Below are 21,588 nucleotides of genomic sequence, written 5' to 3' on the forward strand. Positions count from 1 at the left end.
GCACTCACTCCTTCTATGCACTCGCCCCCACTTAGCACTTACTCCTTCTATGCACTCACTCCCTCTACGCACTCACTCCCTCTACGCACTCACTCCCTCTACGCACTCACTCCCTCTACGCACTCACCCCTACTTAGCACACACCCCCACTTAGCGCTCACTCCTTCTACGCACGCACCCCCTCTACGCAGACACCCCCTCTACGCAGACACCCCCTCTACGCAGACACCCCCTCTACGCGCACACCCCCTCTACGCACACAGCCTCTACGCACAGACCCCTCTATGCACACACCCCCTCTATGCACACACCCCCTCTACGCACTCACCCCCTCTACGCACTCGCTCCCTCTACACACTCACTCCCTCTACACACTCACTCCCTCTACACACTCAGACCCTCTACGCACTCACCCCTTATATATACTCACCCCTTATATATACTCACCCTTATACATACTCACCCTTATACATACTCAACTCCATACTCACCTTTATACATACTCGTCCCCTCTACGCACTCGCCCCCTCTACGCACTCATTCAATTTCCCCACTCATTTGAGCTATGTAGTTATCTATTCATCCATTCGCGCATTCTTCCATTCAGCGCATTCATGTGTTCCATCTGCTTTATTGATTCTAACTATCTCATCCATGCCATTCATTTCGTTTATTCTTTCATGCATTCCATCAATTTCATCAGTTTAACTCTTTTTACTGTTACCGTATGGTTTATTCTTGTCGACGCTTTTACTGCTTTGATCTACTTTATGCGTTTAGTTCCGTTTGTCCTTCTAGTTTATATTAGGGGTTATTAGCTATCGACTTCTCGCATCAGGTAGTTTGTTGGATTGGTGTCATTGAGTTGCTGTTAGACTGTTTGGGTTAGTATGGTACGGGTTGGTTTTATGGGAAGAGCCAGGTTTTCAGCAGTTTGCGGAACAACGTTAAGTCCTCAGTTAGGCGGATGTGAGGTGGGAGTGAATTCCAGTGTGGGGGCCAAGGCTGAGAATGATGATCCGCCTAATCTGAGTTTGTCTTTGGTATGACTAGGGGGCCAGCTGAGCTCGATCTTAGGGTGCGTGGGGGGTGGTAGGGTTTTAGTTTGTCTTGAAGGTATTGAGGTCCTGTTTTATGCAGTGCTCGATGGGAGATACATAAGGTTTTGAAGGCCACCCTTCGGGCTACTGGAAGCCAGTGCAGCTTCGTCCCTTTGTTTCTGGTACCCGGCTTCCCGCTCACCCTGTCCCAGTCTCTGCACGTGATGAGGATGAATACGAGGTACAGGCTATCCTGGACACTCGTATACGCGGCGAACTGCGCTACTATCTGATTGACTGGAAAGGCTATGGGCCCGAGGACAGGACCTGGGAGTCGGTTTCTAACCTTCATGCCCCCCAGCTCTTAGCGCCTTGTGGTCGGCCCGCTGACATTCCGCCGCCAGTAGCACATCATTGCGGAGGGGTACTCTCATGTCTCGTGTTTTTCCTTACCTGCATTGGGTTACCCTCCGTAGATCCTGGTCTTTACCTTGGCATTTGCCACAGTGCACAGTACGCTTCAGACATAGACAGGACAGCATTTCCCAGCAGTATTAGTGGACGGCGGTCATGTGTTCTTCACCGTAACGTCCCTGCGTTCCTTAATGCATCCTTATTTATGTTAGCCTCTCCTCGGTGCTCCTAAACCGTTGCTAATTGTGGCTCTGAAAGTAGCGTTTTCCTGGTTTCTACACATCCTGACATCTGTTTTGCCGACCCGGACTGTTCTTCTGACTTTCCCACGGAACGCTCCTCGACAGCTTTCTGTGGCGAAGGGTGCAACCCAATCTCTTCCTCCCCTGTAAGCACAGTCTCCTCACCTGAGCTGTCTGAGTTGTCGGTCTCTTGTAGGCGTTGTCGTGCAAGGTAGTATCTCCCCTTCTTTAGATGGATATGATTGTCACGGATTGAAGCCACAGTGACTGCTGTTTGAACAGCTGCTCCGTGACTCCCTTTCCGGAACCAAGCCAGAAATCAGGGAAAAACCCAAAAGGGAAAAAACCCTGTGGTGTAGCGTCGACCCTTCCAATCCAGATGACAGGACAATCGCTGATAGGAGCAATGGAGAGAGGGAAAGCAGCAGAGTTCGTAGCTAAGAATGTCCAAGAAGTCGAAGCCAAGGAGTAGCTGTGTCAGGGAAGTCGGAAGCTCCTTGTGGCAGTTCGAAGATATGGCACTGGATCCAGGAAGAGGGAGAAGGTAAGCAGTAAGCACAGCTCAGAGGAGCCCAGCAGAAAGAGAGTATGAGAAAATCCCCGAAATAAAGAGAGAGAAAGAGAAAGAGAGAGGCGGATACTGCCGGAACAGAACCCGCCAGGAGATAAAGCACAGCAGCGTACCGCTCGGAGCAGCGGTAGGAAAAATGAAGCGAAGAGTAGCGTTCCGAGGAAAACAGGAACACAGGAGGAAACCCTCTGGCAGATCCGAAGGCGGACGGCAGAGGATCGGAGCGAGGAAACACGGAAACAGGAAAGCATCCAAAGGGGCTTGCAACGCAGCGTCAAGCCGGGAGGCGGGGAGTTAAATACTCCCAGTGGCGATGCGCTACGTAACTAGAGCTGGAAGCAAGACTAAAACACCCTACCTCTGTGTCTCCAGCTCCAACGCGGAAGTATCCGCCAATTTCGGCTATGGGTGTGACGGCGGATGACACTTTCTCCCTTGATATTATTTACGGCTACAGAATCCTGGGTTTGTTTATGGACTTCTATGGCTTTCTCCTATATGTTTGGCGCTTACTCCCTAAAAGAACCCTTACTCACCACAGTGCCCATAATACACAGCACACTCTCAACGGGCCTGTCACTTAACAACGCTTGTACTCAAACAGCTGCTCCAACGCGCTCCTCGCGTTCTACTCCCAGGGCTGGTGGTTATGTCTCACAGTCTCCAGAGCTTAACAAGTGGCTTTGTCCCTAGTGGCTTTGTCCCTACTGCTAGTGGCTTTGTACCTACTTCTAGTGGCGTTGTCCCTGCTGCTAGTGGCTTTGTACCTACTTCTAGTGGCGTTGTCCCTACTGCTAGTGGCTTTGTCCCTACTGCTAGTGGCTTTGTCCCTGCTGCTAGTGGTTTTGTCCCTACTGCTAGTGGCTTTGTTGCTAGTGGCTTTGTCCCTACTGCTAGTGGCTTTGTACCTACTGCTTGCATTGTCGCTAGTGGCTTTGTCCCTATTGCTAGTGGCTTTGTATCTACTGCTAGCATTGTCACTAGTGGCTTTGTCCCTACTGCTAGTGGCTTTGTCCCTAGTGGCTTTTTCCGTACTGCTAGTGGCTTTGTCGCTAGTGCGTTGTCCCTACTGCTAGTGGCTTTGTCCCTACTGGTTAGTGGCCTTGTCCCTACTGATAGTGGCTTTTTCCGTACTGCTAGCATTGTCGTTAGTGTCTTTGTCCCTACTGCTAGTGGCCTTGTTTGCTAGAGGCCTTGTCCCTACTGCTTAGTGGCCTTGTCCCTACTGTTAGTGGCCTTGTCCCTACTGCTAGTGGCTTTGTCCCTACTGCTAGTGGCCTTTTTGCTAGAGGTCTTGTCCCTACTGCTTAGTGGCCTTGTCCCTACTGCTAGTGGCTTTGTTGCTAGTGGCCTTGTCCTTACTACTAGTGGCTTTGTTGCTAGTGGCTTTGTCCCTACTGCTAGTGGCTTTGTTGCTAGTGGCCTTGTCCCTACTGATAGTGGCTGTGTCCCTACTGCTTAGTGGCCTTGTCCTTACTGCTAGTGGCTTTGTTGCTAGTGGCCTTGTCCTTACTACTAGTGGCTTTGTTGCTAGTGGCTTTGTCCCTACTGCTAGTGGCTTTGTCCCTACTGCTAGTGGCTTTGTCCCTACTGATAGTGGCTTTGTACCTACTTCTAGTGGCGTTGTCCCTGCTGCTAGTGGCTTTGTCCCTACTGCTAGTGGCCTTGTCCCTACTGCTAGTGGCCTTGTCCCTACTGGTAGTGGCTTTGTTGCTAGTGGCTTTGTCCCTACTGCTAGTGGCTTTATTGCTAGTGGCTTTGTCCCTGCTAGTGGCTTTGTTGCTAGTGGCCTTGTCCCTACTGCTAGTGGTTTTGTTGCTAGTGGCCTTGTCCCTACTGATAGTGGCTGTGTCCCTTCTGCCAGTGGCTCTGACTCCTTGGTGGTAGGTGAGGGCTGCATCCTTTATCTTGCTTTCGTTTTCAGCGGTCCTCCTCTTTCTGGAATTTAATGAGCTGTACGCTGGGACCTGTGGCTTTGCTGCGAGCGGAGCGGGGGCAGAGGGCGGCCATCTTGAACTTGCGCCGCCCCCATGCCAGCGAACGGTGTTATTTCCAATTGCAGTCTCATTTCTAGGGAAATAGAAGCGTAATGTTAAATCATTCTCCATGTATTGATCTTCCTTAATTTGTTAATTTGTTAAGTTGGGTGCGCTCTGAATATAAACAGCATGTGTTTGTACATGAAGATGAATGAACCCTAGACTGTAATGAAGTCCGGAATGAATGCCATTTCCGGGTGAGTGATTTCTAAGTATTCTCCGCGAGGCGCTCGGTGGTGCGCGCAGGATTTTCCCCGCGCAGCGCTCGGTGTGCCGACAGTCCCGGTCGCGCGCGGATCCATTCCAAGATGGCCGCCGCGCTGCTGCTCCTTTCCAAGATGGCCGCCGCGCTGCTGCTCCCCGCCGCCGGCGCCCGGGCCGGGACTAGAGTCCGTCTTCTGTGTCGCCGGCGGGCGCCGCTGTCAGAGACCCATGGCGAGCTGCTTGTGCCGGGCGGCCCTGCTCCGCGGGCGGCGGCTGCTGCGGGCGGAGCCGCGGGGCGCGCTGCGCGGCGCGCTGCGGGGCCTGTGGGCCGGTGCAGGCGGAGGTCGGGAGGAGAGGGATGCCGGGGCGCGGGCCGGGCTCAGGGCGGCCCTACTGGGGGGAGCGGCGGCGGCGGCGGTGGCGGCAGCGGGGCTTCTGGGGGTCCAGGGCCGGAGGAGGGACGGTGCGGGCCCGGGCCTCCTCCTGCTGCGGTGCCTGCTGCCCGAGGTCAGCGCGGCCCAGCCCATCCCCGCCGAGCCCCCCGCCCCCGGGGCGGCCCACGACGGGCCCAGGCGCCGCTACAACTTCATCGCCGACGTGGTGGAGAGGTCGGCGCCCGCCGTGGTCTACATCGAGATCCTGGGCAGGTGAGTGCAGAGGCGCCCTGTGCATAACCCTGGGCAGGTACTGTGGGTGCAGAGGCGCCCTGTGCACGGCACTGGGCAGGTACTGTAGGTGCAGAGGCGCCCTGTGCATGGCACTGGGCAGGTACTGCAGGTGCAGAGGCGCCCTGTGCATGACCCTGGGCAGGTACTGTGGGTGCAGAGGCGCCCTGTGCACGGCACTGGGCAGGTACTGTAGGTGCAGAGGCGCCCTGTGCATGGCACTGGGCAGGTACTGTAGGTGCAGAGGCGCCCTGTGCATGACCCTGGGCAGGTGAGTGCAGAGGCGCCCTGTGCATGACCCTGGGCAGGTACTGTAGGTGCAGAGGCGCCCTGTGCATGACCCTGGGCAGGTACTGCGGGGTGCAGAGGCGCCCTGTGCATGACCCTGGGCAGGTACTGCGGGGTGCAGAGGCGCCCTGTGCATGGCACTGGGTAGGTGAGTGCAGAGGCGCCCTGTGCATGGCACTGGGCAGGTACTGTAGGTGCAGAGGCGCCCTGTGCATGACCCTGGGCAGGTGAGTGCAGAGGCGCCCTGTGCATGGCACTGGGCAGGTACTGCGGGTGCAGAGGCGCCCTGTGCATGGCACTGGGCAGGTACTGCGGGTGCAGAGGCGCCCTGTGCATGACCCTGGGCAGGTACTGCGGGTGCAGAGGCGCCCTGTGCATGGCACTGGGCAGGTACTGCGGGTGCAGAGGCGCCCTGTGCATGGCACTGGCCAGGTACTGCGGGTGCAGAGGCGCCCTGTGCATGACCCAGGGCAGGTGAGTGCAGAGGCGCCCTGTGCATGGCACTGGGCAGGTACTGCGGGGTGCAGAGGCGCCCTGTGCATGGCACTGGGTAGGTGAGTGCAGAGGCGCCCTGTGCATGGCACTGGGCAGGTACTGTAGGTGCAGAGGCGCCCTGTGCATGACCCTGGGCAGGTGAGTGCAGAGGCGCCCTGTGCATGGCACTGGGCAGGTACTGCGGGTGCAGAGGCGCCCTGTGCATGACCCTGGGCAGGTACTGCGGGTGCAGAGGCGTCCTGTGCATGGCACTGGGCAGGTACTGCGGGTGCAGAGGCGCCCTGTGCATGGCACTGGCCAGGTACTGCGGGTGCAGAGGCGCCCTGTGCATGACCCAGGGCAGGTGAGTGCAGAGGCGCCCTGTGCATGGCACTGGGCAGGTACTGCGGGTGCAGAGGCGCCCTGTGCATGACCCAGGGCAGGTGAGTGCAGAGGCGCCCTGTGCATGGCACTGGGCAGGTACTGCGGGTGCAGAGGCGCCCTGTGCATGGCACTGGGCAGGTACTGCGGTTGCAGAGGCGCCCTGTGCATGACCCTGGGCAGGTACTGCGGGTGCAGAGGCGCCCTGTGCATGACCCTGGGCAGGTGAGTACAGAGGCGCCCTGTGCATGACCCTGGGCAGGTGAGTGCAGAGGCGCCCTGTGCATGACCCTGGGCAGGTGAGTGCAGAGGCGCCCTGTGCATGACCCTGGGCAGGTGAGTGCAGAGGCGCCCTGTGCATGACCCTGGGCAGGTGCTGCGGGTGCAGAGGCGCCCTGTGCATGACCCTGGGCAGGTGAGTGCAGAGGCGCCCTGTGCACGGCACTGGGCAGGTACTGTAGGTGCAGAGGCGCCCTGTGCACGGCACTGGGCAGGTACTGTAGGTGCAGAGGCGCCCTGTGCACGGCACTGGGCAGGTACTGTAGGTGCAGAGGCGCCCTGTGCACGGCACTGGGCAGGTACTGTAGGTGCAGAGGCGCCCTGTGCATGACCCTGGGCAGGTACTGCAGGTGCAGAGGCGCCCTGTGCATGGCACTGGGCAGGTGAGTGCAGAGGCGCCCTGTGCATGACCCTGGGCAGGTACTGCGGGGTGCAGAGGCGCCCTATGCACGGCACTGGGCAGGTACTGCGGGTGCAGAGGCGCCCTGTGCACGGCACCGGGCAGGTACTGCAGGTGCAGAGGCGCCCTGTGCATGACCCTGGGCAGGTACTGTAGGTGCAGAGGCGCCCTGTGCATGACCCTGGGCAGGTGAGTGCAGAGGCGCCCTGTGCATGACCCTGGGCAGGTGCTGCGGGTGCAGAGGCGCCCTGTGCATGGCACTGGGCAGGTGAGTGCAGAGGCGCCCTGTGCATGACCCTGGGCAGGTGCTGCGGGTGCAGAGGCGCCCTGTGCATGGCACTGGGCAGGTGAGTGCAGAGGCGCCCTGTGCACGGCACTGGGCAGGTACTGTAGGTGCAGAGGCGCCCTGTGCATGACCCTGGGCAGGTACTGCGGGTGCAGAGGCGCCCTGTGCATGACCCTGGGCAGGTACTGCGGGTGCAGAGGCGCCCTGTGCATGACCCTGGGCAGGTGAGTGCAGAGGCACCCTGTGCACGGCACTGGGCAGGTACTGCGGGTGCAGAGGCGCCCTGTGCCTGACCCTGGGCAGGTACTGTAGGTGCAGAGGCGCCCTGTGCATGACCCTGGGCAGGTGCTGCGGGTGCAGAGGCGCCCTGTGCATGACCCTGGGCAGGTGCTGCGGGTGCAGAGGCGCCCTGTGCATGACCCTGGGCAGGTGCTGCGGGTGCAGAGGCGCCCTGTGCATGGCACTGGGCAGGTGAGTGCAGAAGCGCCCTGTGCACGGCACTGGGCAAGTACTGCGGGTGCAGAGGCGCCCTGTGCACGGCACTGGGCAGGTACTGCGGGTGCAGAGGCGCCCTCTGCACGGCACTGGGCAGGTACTGCGGGTGCAGAGGCGCCCTGTGCACGGCACTGGGCAGGTACTGTGGTTGCAGAGGCGCCCTGTGCATGACCCTGGGCAGGTACTGTGGTTGCAGAGGCGCCCTGTGCATGACCCTGGGCAGGTGAGTACAGAGGCGCCCTGTGCATGACCCTGGGCAGGTGAGTGCAGAGGCGCCCTGTGCATGACCCTGGGCAGGTGCTGCGGGTGCAGAGGCGCCCTGTGCATGGCACTGGGCAGGTGAGTGCAGAGGCGCCCTGCACGGCACTGGGCAGGTACTGCAGGTGCAGAGGCGCCCTGTGCATGGCCCTGGGCAGGTACTGCGGGTGCAGAGGCGCCCTGTGCATGGCACTGGGCAGGTGAGTGCAGAGGCGCCCTGTGCACGGCACTGGGCAGGTATTGTAGGTGCAGAGGCGCCCTGTGCATGACCCTGGGCAGGTACTGCGGGGTGCAGAGGCGCCCTATGCACGGCACTGGGCAGGTACTGCGGGTGCAGAGGCGCCCTGTGCACGGCACTGGGCAGGTACTGCGGGTGCAGAGGCGCCCTGTGCATGACCCTGGGCAGGTACTGCGGGTGCAGAGGCGCCCTGTGCATGACCCTGGGCAGGTGAGTGCAGAGGCGCCCTGTGCACGGCACTGGGCAGGTGAGGGCAGAGGCGCCCTGTGCACGTCATTGGGCAGGTACTGCGGGTGCAGAGGCGCCCTGTGCATGGCACTGGGCAGGTGAGTGCAGAGGCGCCCTGTGCATGACCCTGGGCAGGTGAGTGCAGAGGCGCCCTGTGCACGGCACTGGGCAGGTACTGCGGGTGCAGAGGCGCCCTGTGCATGATCCTGAGCAGGTACTGCGGGTGCAGAGGCGCCCTGTGCATGATCCTGAGCAGGTACTGCGGGTGCAGAGGCGCCCTGTGCATGACCCTGGGCAGGTACTGTAGGTGCAGAGGCGCCCTGTGCATGACCCTGGGCAGGTGAGTGCAGAGGCGCCCTGTGCAAGACCCTGGGCAGGTGAGTGCAGAGGCGCCACGGCACTGGGCAGGTACTGCGGGGTGCAGAGGCGCTCTGTGCATGACCCTGGGCAGGTGAGTGCAGAGGCGCTCTGTGCATGGCACTGGGCAGGTACTGCGGGTGCAGAGGCGCCCTGTGCATGGCACTGGGCAGGTACTGCGGGTGCAGAGGCGCCCTGTGCATGACCCTGGGCAGGTACTGCGGGTGCAGAGGCGCCCTGTGCATGGCACTGGGCAGGTACTGCGGGTGCAGAGGCGCCCTGTGCACGGCACTGGGCAGGTACTGCGGGTGCAGAGGCGCCCTGTGCACGGCACTGGGCAGGTACTGCGGGTGCAGAGGCGCCCTGTGCACGGCACTGGGCAGGTACTGTGGGTGCAGAGGCGCCCTGTGCATGGCACTGGGCAGGTGAGTGCAGAGGCGCCCTGTGCACGGCACTGGGCAGGTACTGCGGGGTGCAGAGGCGCCCTGTGCATGGCACTGGGCAGGTACTGCGGGTGCAGAGGCGCCCTGTGCATGGCATTGGGCAGGTGAGTGCAGAGGCGCCCTGTGCATGGCACTGGGCAGGTGAGTGCAGAGGCGCCCTGTGCATGGCACTGGGCAGGTACTGCGGGGTGCAGAGGCGCCCTGTGCATGGCACTGGGCAGGTACTGTAGGTGCAGAGGCGCCCTGTGCATGACCCTGGGCAGGTGAGTGCAGAGGCGCCCTCTGCATGGCACTGGGCAGGTACTGCGGGGTGCAGAGGCGCCCTGTGCATGGCACTGGGCAGGTACTGTAGGTGCAGAGGCGCCCTGTGCATGGCACTGGGCAGGTGAGTGCAGAGGCGCCCTCTGCATGGCACTGGGCAGGTACTGCGGGGTGCAGAGGCGCCCTGTGCATGGCACTGGGCAGGTACTGTAGGTGCAGAGGCGCCCTGTGCATGACCCTGGGCAGGTGAGTGCAGAGGCGCCCTGTGCACGGCACTGGGCAGGTACTGCGGGTGCAGAGGCGCCCTGTGCATGGCACTGGGCAGGTACTGTGGGTGCAGAGGTGCCCTGTGCATGATCCTGAGCAGGTACTGCGGGTGCAGAGGCGCCCTATGCATGGCACTGGGCAGGTACTGTAGGTGCAGAGGCGACCTGTGCACGGCACTGGGCAGGTACTGTGGGTGCAGAGGCGCCCTGTGCATGACCCTGGGCAGGTGAGTGCAGAGGCACCCTGTGCATGGCACTGGGCAGGTACTGTAGGTGCAGAGGCGCCCTGTGCATGACCCTGGGCAGGTGAGTGCAGAGGCGCCCTGTGCATGACCCTGGGCAGGTGAGTGCAGAGGCGCCCTGTGCATGACCCTGGGCAGGTGAGTGCAGAGGCGCCCTGTGCATGGCACTGGGCAGGTACTGCAGGTGCAGAGGCGCCCTGTGCATGGCACTGGGCAGGTACTGCGGGGTGCAGAGGCGCCCTGTGCATGGCACTGGGCAAGTGAGTGCAGAGGCGCTCTGTGCATGGCACTGGGCAGGTACTGCGGGTGCAGAGGCGCCCTGTGCATGACCCTGGGCAGGTACTGCGGGTGCAGAGGCGCCCTGTGCATGAACCTGGGCAGGTACTGCGGGTGCAGAGGCGCCCTGAGCGTGATCCTGGGCAGGTTCTGCGGGTGCAGAGGCGCCCTGTGCGTGATCCTGGGCAGGTACTGTGGGTGCAGAGGTGCCCTGTGCATGATCCTGGACAGGTACTGCGGGTGCAGAGGCGCCCTATGCATGGCACATCTAGATCCTGGGCAGGTACTGCGGGTGCAGAGGCGCCCTGTGCATGATCCTGGGTAGGTACTGCGGGTGCAGAGGCGCCCTGTGCATGATCCTGGGTAGGTACTGCGGGTGCAGAGGCGCCCTGTGCATGGCACATCGAGATCCTGGGCAGGTGAGTGCTGAGGCGCCCTGTGCATGGCACTGGGCAGGTACTGCGTGGTGCAGAGGCGCCCTGTGCATGGCACAGCGAGATCCTGTGCAGGTGAGTGCAGAGGCGCCCTGTGCATGGCACTGGGCAGGTACTGTGGGTGCAGAGGCGCCCTGTGCGTGGCACTGGGCAGGTACTGCGGGTGCAGAGGCGCCCTTTGCATGATCCTTGGCAGGTACTGCGGGTGCAGAGGCGCCCTGTGCATGATCCTGGGCAGGTACTGCGGGTGAAGAGGCGCCCTATGCATGGCACAGCGAGATCCTGGGCAGGTACTAGAGGCGCCCTATGCATGGCACATCATACATCGAGATCCTGGGCAGGTAAGTGCAGAGGCGTCCTGTGCATGGCACTGGGCAGGTACTGCAGGTGCAGAGGCGCCCTATGCATGGCACATCTAGATCCTGGGCAGGTGAGTGCAGAGGCGCCCTGTGCATGATCCTGGGCAGGTACTGCGGGTGCAGAGGCGCCCTGTGCATGATCCTGGGCAGGTACTGCGGGTGCAGAGGCGCCCTATGAATGGCACATCATATACATCGAGATCCTGGGCAGGTACTGTCTTAAACCAGAATTAACCTCCAAAGTGACAAGGCAGCTGCAAGAGGATGATTGTTATATGAACAATATTCCTGGCTGTTGCTCAATGCCCACCTTTTGGACACCCAAGACATTACCAGGCTGTATTTTGTGGCGTTGTCTGCCGGAACTCCACCATCTTGATGTTCAGTCATGTCCTACTTGGCCAGCACAGATCACCTCTCTAGCGCTAACTGCAGGTTGCTGTGCAACTTGAACAATGCATTTGTTCTGTAATGTGTCATGACTCGTTTAGAAAAGCATTCCCATTTCATGCTCTTGTGTCATGAAGCCACCAAATGATTGCCCCCCATCCGTGTTTGCAATTTATTTTTAACAGCCCCGCATTGGTGGTGCCCGTTCTCAATTAACTTGCTAATAAGTCATTGGGATTGTAGAGATGGAGGGGACCTGGAAAGACTGCCGAAAGGGACCCTGAGCAGGTTAATCAGCCAAGTCATTGTTCTCCATGTGAATCTTAGAAAGCCGTGCAGGCAGTGACTCCTATGTCGGGCTCTTGAGCAGGACTGCAGGGCGACTCAAAGAAAAGGATTGAAACCTCCATGATTATTTTGGGTCAAGTGTCTACTTTGATCGGTTGAGTGCGAAATCCCCAGACCTCTGTCAATGGAGATCAAAACCACACCACTATAAAAAACCCCTGTCCTGAAACGTGAACGTGATGTTGCTCAGGTAGACTATTCTGTGAAGGATCTCCTTTATGTAAGCAGGTGAAGAGTTGCTTCAGAATCTTGCTGAGAATATCCTGGAGTAGCGTTCTATAAACAGCTGATAGTATAGAGACTGACCTGCCATCTGTAAAGATCCTCTCATGCACAGTGGTTGAAGTGTACGAAAAGAAGTAGTGGAACTATGTTCCCTACTGACCTGCCCCAGCTCTCCAAAAATCCCATCGCCACACACCCCCAATACAAACCCCCAAACACATGCACATGGTGTTTAAGAGAACGTTCAGTGCAGTGCACTTGAAGTGCAAGTTTCAACTGCTTTCTATACTTTTATTTTAAAACAAAACCATTCCGGAACGTCCCAGTCTGCCCCAGTCCTTTTGCAAGAGAGGAGCTGCAGCAACGACCTGCGTTTGCTTTTCACTGTGTTGGCCCCTTTAAACGTTTGACTGAGGCTCCTAGACTCCGCCTTAAGGTGTTGGCGGGCGCGGAGTCCCGAGGAGAGTCCCAGTCCGCTCCCATACCGTCCAGGCGTCTGAAGTATGGTTGGCCCTTTCACTCGTCTACGCACGCTGCTAGAAAGACACGTGACTAATGACAGAATGATGGAAGGCAGCAATGAAAATGCCGCGGTTACTAGCAGCAAGGTAAGCGGAAATGTGATGAATAAACATTTGCATTTGCCTTTGGAAGATTTGAAACTGACCTCAACCGAGGGTGTTCCCTCGCTAAAATCCCTAGCAAAAACGATTGTTAGCGGTAATGGAATACAGGCGGCACATGGAAATGTGCTCAAAATATATCAGCACTGCCACAAGTTGAGTTGGTAGTAGAAGAAATAAACAATGGCTGTGTGGCAACAACAGAAGGTGCTCCATTAATAGATGCTGCTCCAGTTGCATGCTATAAATCCAACTTACGAGCGGCAAATGAGAAAACATTAGCAGCAGTGACTTCAAATGGAAACACTGTAGAAAGCAACCCTGTCGATAAGGATGTCAATTTCACTTGCGTTTTTGAGTCAAAAGAGGCTATGGGTGATAAAGCTATAGAAATAAATACGGCTTCATTTTTATCACCCTTTGATGTAACAGACCACGAGCTTCTCCAAATTCATGTATCCGCTGATTCAGCGAGGCTCAACACGTTTGTGTTTAACCCCCCACTTAATCCTTCACTTCTAGTAGAAGACGAATGTATGTCATTACAATGTCCACACGAGAATCTATGCGGAAACACAGCTCTTCAAAATGAAGTGATTTACGCTCCGAAATTGCATGTTTTGCAAAATGAAAGGACAAGCAAAAAGCCTTTAATGCTGCTTTCAGAAAAAAATGTGCTGCCTCGTCTTAAGTTTGAAAAAGACTGAAACTAAAGGAGAAGAGCTTTCAAAAAAGCATTCTGATGAAACAATGGAAGCTAAAAGAAATTCGCAAAACAAAACGAAACACATTCTGGTGCACAAAAATGCTATGCAGACTGAAGCTTGTCAACATTGTAATAGTCAGATATGTCAGCCAACCAGTACTGCTTCGCAACTTGTGGAATGTCATTCCTGCACAGAAACGATTAGCAGTAGATTGACAAACAGCTCCAGTAAACTTGAATAAACTATCAGGGCATGATTTAGTAGCTCGCGAAGCACGTTTAGCGGAACGTTTGACAGCTGATTATCAACAAATAAAAGACAAGCTAATAAACAGCTTCAGTTCTAAATTAGAGACAAAATCTCAGTCACAGTCGAAACCTACAACGGGCGACGAGGAGCTGCGAAAGTTGCAGCAATCAATCTTACATTTGCGAACAAAGACTCAGACCCAGACAAGTACACCTCTGTCGAAGGGATTGATTTTAAAAAATCAAGCTGCATTGAGCAATGATGTTACCTTACTAGAAGCTCCGTCTATAGGTTTGGCAACAAAAAGTGTCTCTCAGTCGCACTTGGACACTAGTATGAGCTCTAACATAACACAACCAAGTATTGACCCTGCTCAAACATATGATCACGACATGGAACGGAGCAATAAAGCGAGTCTATCAGTGTCACCAGGATTGGTGATATCCTCGTCAGAGAACGTATAATCCGATTCGCCACCCTCCCCTAACTCCTCACCTTCGTCTCTTCTTCCAGTACCTTTCTTCCCTTTACTTCTTGGTCGCTCCTTTTTTTTATGTAGGTAGGGACGCCCACGTAAGGAAGCCACCGTGTACCCAGAAAGGGTTTCCGGTGCCTCCTCCCGGGAGCGCCGGTAAGGGGAAAAAGCCAAAAGGCACAAAAAACCCCGAAGCGACCTGTGTGAACTCTCCTTCGGAATGAGCTGGAAAGTGCTGGAATGCAGTCGGCTGAAGCAGATACTCCGTGGTTATTATGATGAAGCTCCGAAGGAAGGTAGGTAGAAAGTAGAACGGAGTCTCACAGGGAGAACCAAGTCCAAAGGTTAAGCGCAATGAAAAGGCAGTCCTTAAACAGGCCGGGATCTGGTACACGGGGGATCACAGAGGAAGGTATCCGAATCAGAAGAATCAGCTATCCAAGAAAACAAGCCTAGGTCTGGTACACAAAGAGGCAGGCAGGGGGAGAAAACAGGAAGGGCAGAAGGCAAGACAAGGGGAAAAGGAAAAAAGGACCCGATAGAAATCGGGTATAACCAGCAGTGAGAGAGAGCAGGCGAAAAGGCAGACAGCACTAACAGGGGAAACCGGAAGCGTTGCAACGCGTACACAACCCGGAAGGAGCTGTATTTATACTCCGGGCCGCGTAAGCGCGCATACGCACGGGCGGAACTGAAAGTGGGCGTGACAAGCTACCAGTGTGCACGGCCGGATAATGTCCGCGCCACCAGCGGTTCCACAGGCGCCAAGTACCGCGTGGCATGACAATCAGTGGCTGCAGGCATTCAAATACATAATAATGTGCTGGCAGCAACTTCCCTAGCACTAAACCCTTTTACGAAACTGTATGAGTCTTTAAATGGCTCTATAAAAGAACAAGGTACACAACTGTCTACCATCCTGCAAAAATTGGAAAAACTTGAACAAAATAACAATACCTTACAGTCTCGAACCGAAAGAGAAGCTGAAATTTCATCGCAATGGCATTACCGGCTAGGTGATCTAGCATCAAGTGCGCACACCGATAATGCAACCCTTATGAATGCTGTTCTTGAATGCATGAAATGGCTGAGGCATAAAGACAATAAGGAAAGTGGGCAGCTTGGAACACATCCCACTCAACTTACCTCCCGGTCACCAACTTCTGCTAAAAGCACTGGATCACAAACTGTGTCATGTAACGCTACGAGTGAAATATCAAATGTGCCAAACTCCGATAGAGCAGTAGGTCCTGCTGTTTCTGGGAAGAAGCAAATCGAAACTCCCACTATAAATGTTCCAGCTATTGTGGTGAGTCATGTTTCATTCCCAAATGACTTTGTAAGCACTAACACATTAAGGGAGGTTTTGGTAACTGACGCTAACCAACTGAGTAAGCAGTCAACTGAAGAAAGAGCGTCAAGTGAGTCAAAGCAGCCATCCTTTGGAATCTTTACCGGTTCCGCAAAGAATTTGGAGGAAAAGCGTCTTGATTCAAATAAACCTAAAGATGTACAATCAACATCTAAGGCTGCAAGAAAAGGTGCAAAACGCAAATCAACTAATACCAAACAATTTGTACGAAACCTACCTACTCCTGAAAAACTGGGGCTATTTGACCGTAATAAAATGAAGAAATTACAGATGAGACACCAAGAGCAAACTGATGTGCCATCCAAAGTGTCAAAAGCAGCTGATCAGAAAACTGCTACCAAAATACAAAAATCAAGGAAAAGAGCCCGAATCGATTCAGATTTGGAGATCAGCAAGCGACAAGACGAATCAATCGATTTATGTGATCTTTCAACATATTCCATCGAATCAGATAATACTATGAGCTCTATTGGTGGAAGAGGGTCGCAGCATCAGGCCCAGATGGCTCAAGAAGCTAGTGTGACCACAGGTGGTGGACCTAATAATCAGGAACCAGCTGATTTAGCTAGTTCTAAAGTCCCGGAGCGTGGAGTAGGAAAAGTATCAAGGAATGGAGGATTGAAAGCCTTGATGGTTGCCTCAAATCCAAGCGTTAAAGATGTGACAGCAGACACTGCAGAAAGGCCTGATCAAGCCAGATATTCAAATAGCCATAAGTTTAATCCAAAAATGACTTCAGCTCAAATGAAGATTCAAAATCAACTCAAGAATAATATGAGGTCAGGGTCCTCTGATGGTAAAAAAACAAAGACCTGGAAGATTAGAGTAGAAAATCTCTTTCCTGATGACAAGGACATCAATTTGAACCGAAGAAATTTGATGCACTTATTGCACACAATCCCATCACTTCGGACAATTACTTCGGATGATATTGTATTGTGGAATACATTTCAGAGGATGTTGCTGATAGAATATTCCTGCACATAAAATCGTACGCAGTAGAAAAAACTCTATTCGCTGCAAAGGATGAGCTTCTAGCTTATGGTTTTGACATCCAGGTGGAAAAGCAGCAAACTGACCGGAGGGAAATAAGTAATTTGTCATCAGCGAGCGCTCAATCCTCAAATGAATATAGAAGAGATGTTTTAAAACAGCACTTTAAACTGAAGTCACCAAAATCATCTAATGAAGTGCGATACCTACAAAGAAATGACAAAAACTCGAGAGGAAATGCAAACTTTAGGCAGACCTCATAACTTACATTTCTCAGTGGAGAGGAAACGTGTGATATAATCTCATGGAACACCAGAGGTTTTCATCATCTATTCCAAGAATGCTCTCTACCCATGGAGAATAATTTTGTAATATTTCTACAGGAAACCTGGTTGCGTGAAACCCCAATAAAAGATGGTTATACTATATTACTAAATGCAGCTGGTAAAAACAGATTAGGACGGCGTTATTCGGGGCTAATAACACTTGTTACCAATGCTTATTGATGGAAAGTTATCGAAATATATAATCCAAACATTTATGTTCAAGGAACGTTGCTGGTGATGGAATCAGAAATAAAAGTGGATGTGAAATGTCTATATTGGAATCCAGTCACGATATCTACAGCACAACTTATTAACGCTGTCACGACAATCATCGATCAGTGTTTAATAACATGCTCAAATCTTGCCATAACAATTTGTGGAGAATTCAATTATTCTTGGTATGAAGATCGGCAAGTAAGTTCATCTGTAGCCCCCTTAGGGCTGACAAGAGGTGATTATTGGAGTTAAGCTCTAAAAGCAAGAAACTGCGAAATGGTAAATGGCAGAGTACAAAGTAATATTCCACCTAGTTTCACATGGCAGCGAGAGAGCTGTAAAAAAACAATAGATCAGTTCTTTACATTGGTCAAAAATTGAACGTTTGGATATACACAAGTCATCTAAAAGCGATCACCATGCACTGGTATTGACCATACAAATGACAAGGTGTGGTGTAAAACTAACGTATAACTGTCCACTTGAGATAAATCAAGGAGCCAACAGATTAACAATAAACAATCAACAAATACAGATGCTGAGCAAAAATGTAAAGAACTCGTCTAATGATCTAGCGACAAGAATAAACTTTTCTCCCTTGCTGCAACAATTCTGTATGAAAAAACAACAGCAAAAGAATGTTTGTCCAACTAACAAATATGTATTCAGTGCGCTGGTTAGCTCGGAAAAAAAACAATTGGCAAAAGACATAAGACTTTTGAAAAAAAATGGAGGCTGTGATATGGCGATTAAAATCAGAAAACGAAAGGTAAAATATCGAAACTGGCTCAAATCATTTAAATTAATAAGAGATCAAGAAAGAGCAGAACTTATGTTGAAGTTGATTGTACAACATAAAGTAAAAGATTTTTGCTCTATCCTGAATACAGGATCACTATGCCAAAAGGCAAGACTAGCGAATGGTATTTCTGCATCTGCCTGGGAAGAGCACTTCATTCTAGTCTTTAACGGCAAACTGGGAAAAATAGAAAAAGTAAATGTGGTCTGTCCAGAACCTTGGGATATAGTTGAATCAAAAGATACAATTTTGACATTGATACAAAAATTTAAAAACTCACGCGCGGCAGGCCCTGATGGCTTGTCAAATGTGATGTTGAAAGAAAAAAAGGAACTTTGGGCTGACTTCATCGAGAACCTTTTCCAACTGATATCGACATCAAAAACCATTCCAGCATCGTGGACAACATCTGTTATTGTGCCTATTTTTAAGAAGGGTAATAGGGACGATCCGAACAACTATCGCCCTGTTGCCCTTCAGGACACTATAGGAAAAATATTTGCAACATGTCTGCAACAAAAGTTAACGTCTTGGGCATATGCATCTGGGCGAATGGATTGTAGAAAAACAGGTTTTACTAAAGATACAGGAACGGAGGTGAACTTGTTGATACTAAGCCTATTAAAGCTTGACGCATTGAAAAATAAAAAGAACTTGTTTATAGCTTTTATAGACATGCGTCAAGCTTTTGACACTATAAACCGTGATAAATTATGGATGAAACTACAATCATGGTCTTGCCCGCCAGCCTTGCTTCAACCATTGATCCCGTTACATAATGATACCACTACAAGAGTTCGCTTGGATGCTACAGGAAATCTGACAAATGAAATAAAAACCTCTAAGGGCGTTAAACAGGGGTGCCCATTAGCTGCCCTATTGTTCAAACTATTAATTTCAGATATTTCAGGCAATCTGGAAAATACTCATCGATTTCCACCCAAAGTGAATGGTCAGGAGATCAGCTGGGCATATTACGCAGATGATATCGTGTTGTTCGACCTGACCCAAATTGGTCTGCAACGACTCTTGAACAATTTAGTTGCATACTTTCAAGAAAATGAGCTTGCAATTAATACGAAAAAATCTAAAATCATGGCAATAACATCAGGAGCAAAAAAGAAAGTCAACCAGTTTAAGTGGTCTGTAGCAGGCGAGGCAATTGAGACAGTATCAACAATCCGATATCTAGGCGTGCAAATAAACCGCTCGATCTGTGAATCAGTATGGGTAGCAGAATTGAAACGTCGCACGTCCATATTTTTGAATATGGTAAATTTACCCTCCAACCGCTACGGACCTTCTATATACAAAAAGTAATTCCCATAATAACGTATGGGGCGGAAGCTGGTTGGAACATTGACCATCGAATTTGGGCCATCTTGGAAGGCAAATTTTGGAAGAAAATATTGCGACTTCCAAGCAGTACCCTGATTGTTGCAATAAGATATGAACTGGGCCTGGAACCATTACATGGAACAATTCAATGGAAATCAATTGCAGCTTTACGAAAGATGTAGCTATCAAAAATTGCTCCAGCGTACAAAATATTTGAATCAACGACTAAAAATCCACATGGAGGAATTCTCTTGTCTTGGGCAAATAAAATCAGGAATATCTTGAAAATAGCTGACATCTCATGGCAAATGGTAATAACAACGCCACAACTCGCAAAGAAAAAGTTACGGCAATGGAACTGGATCTCAAACGAAGAACAGCTTTTGTCAATGTCCTCATCCCTGAACTTGGGTATGTCTTGTAACTGCCTAGACAAAGTTCCAAGATATCTATCAAGATTTCCTTCCAGATGGCATCGGAACAAGTTTCTGAGGCTGCGTTTGAATGTATATAAAACCAAAGAAGTTTTGTGGAGAAGAAAAGATCCGAAGATCGTTGACAATCTATGTCGATTCTGTACAATGGAAATAGAATCATTAAAACATCTAATCATGGAATGTCCCACAATAACCACTCAACGAATTTGCTTTTTGGGCAGATTTGTATCACCTAACATTAATATGGATGAGTGGTGGTGGAGGGTGCTAACTGGAAACAATGTGATGTTAACTTGTGCAGTGATAGATTTTTTGGAAAAACTTCTGGAGTAGGGAGATGTCCCGTAACATCTTGAAGCATACGGGTTACAGTATTGGTTGAACCCATATGTATGTGTGGACCTATGTGTGTCTTAATCATCTAATGAAGTGTATTGTGATGTGATTGTTTGTGTTTTGTAATTAAAGTTCGTAAAAAACTAATTGTTACAATAAAAAAAAAAACTATAGCAGCGGTAAAACGTAAAAAAAAGAAGTAGAGGAGCACCGCTCCCGCTCACTTCGACCACTGCTCATGGAGGCCTTTTCTGCATGCCAGTCATCTTTCGCAAGGGCATCCCTTATAAAGAAGCGGCTCCCTGTTTTCAGTTTATTGTCTGGAAAACATTACCGTTTGCCGCTTTGGAATCCTAAAGCAACCAACACCCAGTCACCACCATATGTCACAGACAACTGCTCCCTTCACCAGAAAACCACAGTAAACAATCATTTAAGGTCCTGGTTTTCCTGGTTCAAATGAAACATTCCGTACTGCAACATGAGGTGGGGAGGGCCTGCTTCAGAATCACACTAGCATGTTGTCAACAGCGTTAAGAAATGAACCAATAATGTGCCAGCTGTTGATGCAAAATAAACTGCTTACTAGACATACAAGTAAGATGTAGACAACTAGAAACATATGCTGGGTTGCAACAGGTTACAATTACTTGGGCTAGGGGTGGTCCTAACAGAATATCATCATGCCCATAGCCAGGGGTTTTATCTTTGTCTTTACAAAGATCAATATTTAGGATTTTTTGGATGCTGGTAAACCTGCAAAAGGGTTTTTCTGGGCTCTGATAAATACTGGTTTTGTGAGGTGAAAAATGGCACTCTGGGCAGTATGCTGAGGAATTAGAATACAGGTCTGGCAGGACGCACGACTTAAAAATAGATATACGAAGGCGACCTCTGCAGACGATCCTCAAAGTGACACTTTCATTGCTTGAAACTGTGTCTCCACTCCTAGTATGGTCCAGGAACACAAAACTCTGGCACACTGGCGTCAGTATCCGTGCTACTAGTGATCACGCCCTACACTTCCAGGACAGCACAAGCTCGGTTAAGCGTGTGTGCGGACGTACAGGCACTCTGAAACATGTGTGATGTCTTCCCATGCTCCAGATTGGGTGTTTGTGTAGCCTGCAATCTCTTAGGAAAGTGACCGCAACACGAGACTGCACTGCTCAAGGTAAGCTGTTGCTCGGTCTGGTGTGCGAGCAGCTCTGTTTCTAGATTTTTTTCCAACTTTCCTTAACTGGTTTTGGCACTGCACTCTGGCTTCTGGTTTTTGGATACCCTTGCTGATCTTGTCTGTATACGGGGTAATTCCTGGTTTTTGACCCTGCATCTGGTATTGGTCTGCCGCTTAGCCCCATGCGGTGGAAACCTTGATAACAGAATTTTTTTGTTTTGTTTTTGGTAGTGTGACGAATCCCGAGGTATTGTCACTGCTTTAGATTGGGAAGCACCTTCCCATGAGGCCAGGGTTGTGAGGCCTCTATCTGATAGTCCTGCTGGAGGTGGTGCTCAGCCGGTGAATCTCATTGGGAGGGAGGACCCCATCGAGAGCAGTTTCCCTGTAAGCAAGGCATAAAATAAGAGTGTCGCATAGCAAGTTGCTATGCAATT

The 21,588-nt window shown here is 52.2% G+C and overlaps 1 protein-coding gene across 1 annotated transcript in view; it reads left to right on the forward strand.

The window, feature by feature from the left end:
• The first annotated feature begins 4,710 nt into the window (after window positions 1-4,710).
• Window positions 4,711-21,588, forward strand: part of HTRA2 (HtrA serine peptidase 2) — an 88,905-nt gene continuing 72,027 nt past the window's right edge. The window contains exon 1 of the mRNA XM_069632510.1: window positions 4,711-5,157. Within this exon, the coding sequence (XP_069488611.1) occupies window positions 4,739-5,157 (419 nt within the window). The 5' untranslated portion in view covers window positions 4,711-4,738. The remainder of the gene's footprint in view (window positions 5,158-21,588) is intronic.

The sequence above is a fragment of the Ambystoma mexicanum genome, chromosome 6q, assembly GCF_040938575.1.
Source record: "Ambystoma mexicanum isolate Mex_15411 chromosome 6q, UKY_AmexF1_1, whole genome shotgun sequence".
NCBI classification, from domain to species: domain Eukaryota; kingdom Metazoa; phylum Chordata; class Amphibia; order Caudata; family Ambystomatidae; genus Ambystoma; species Ambystoma mexicanum.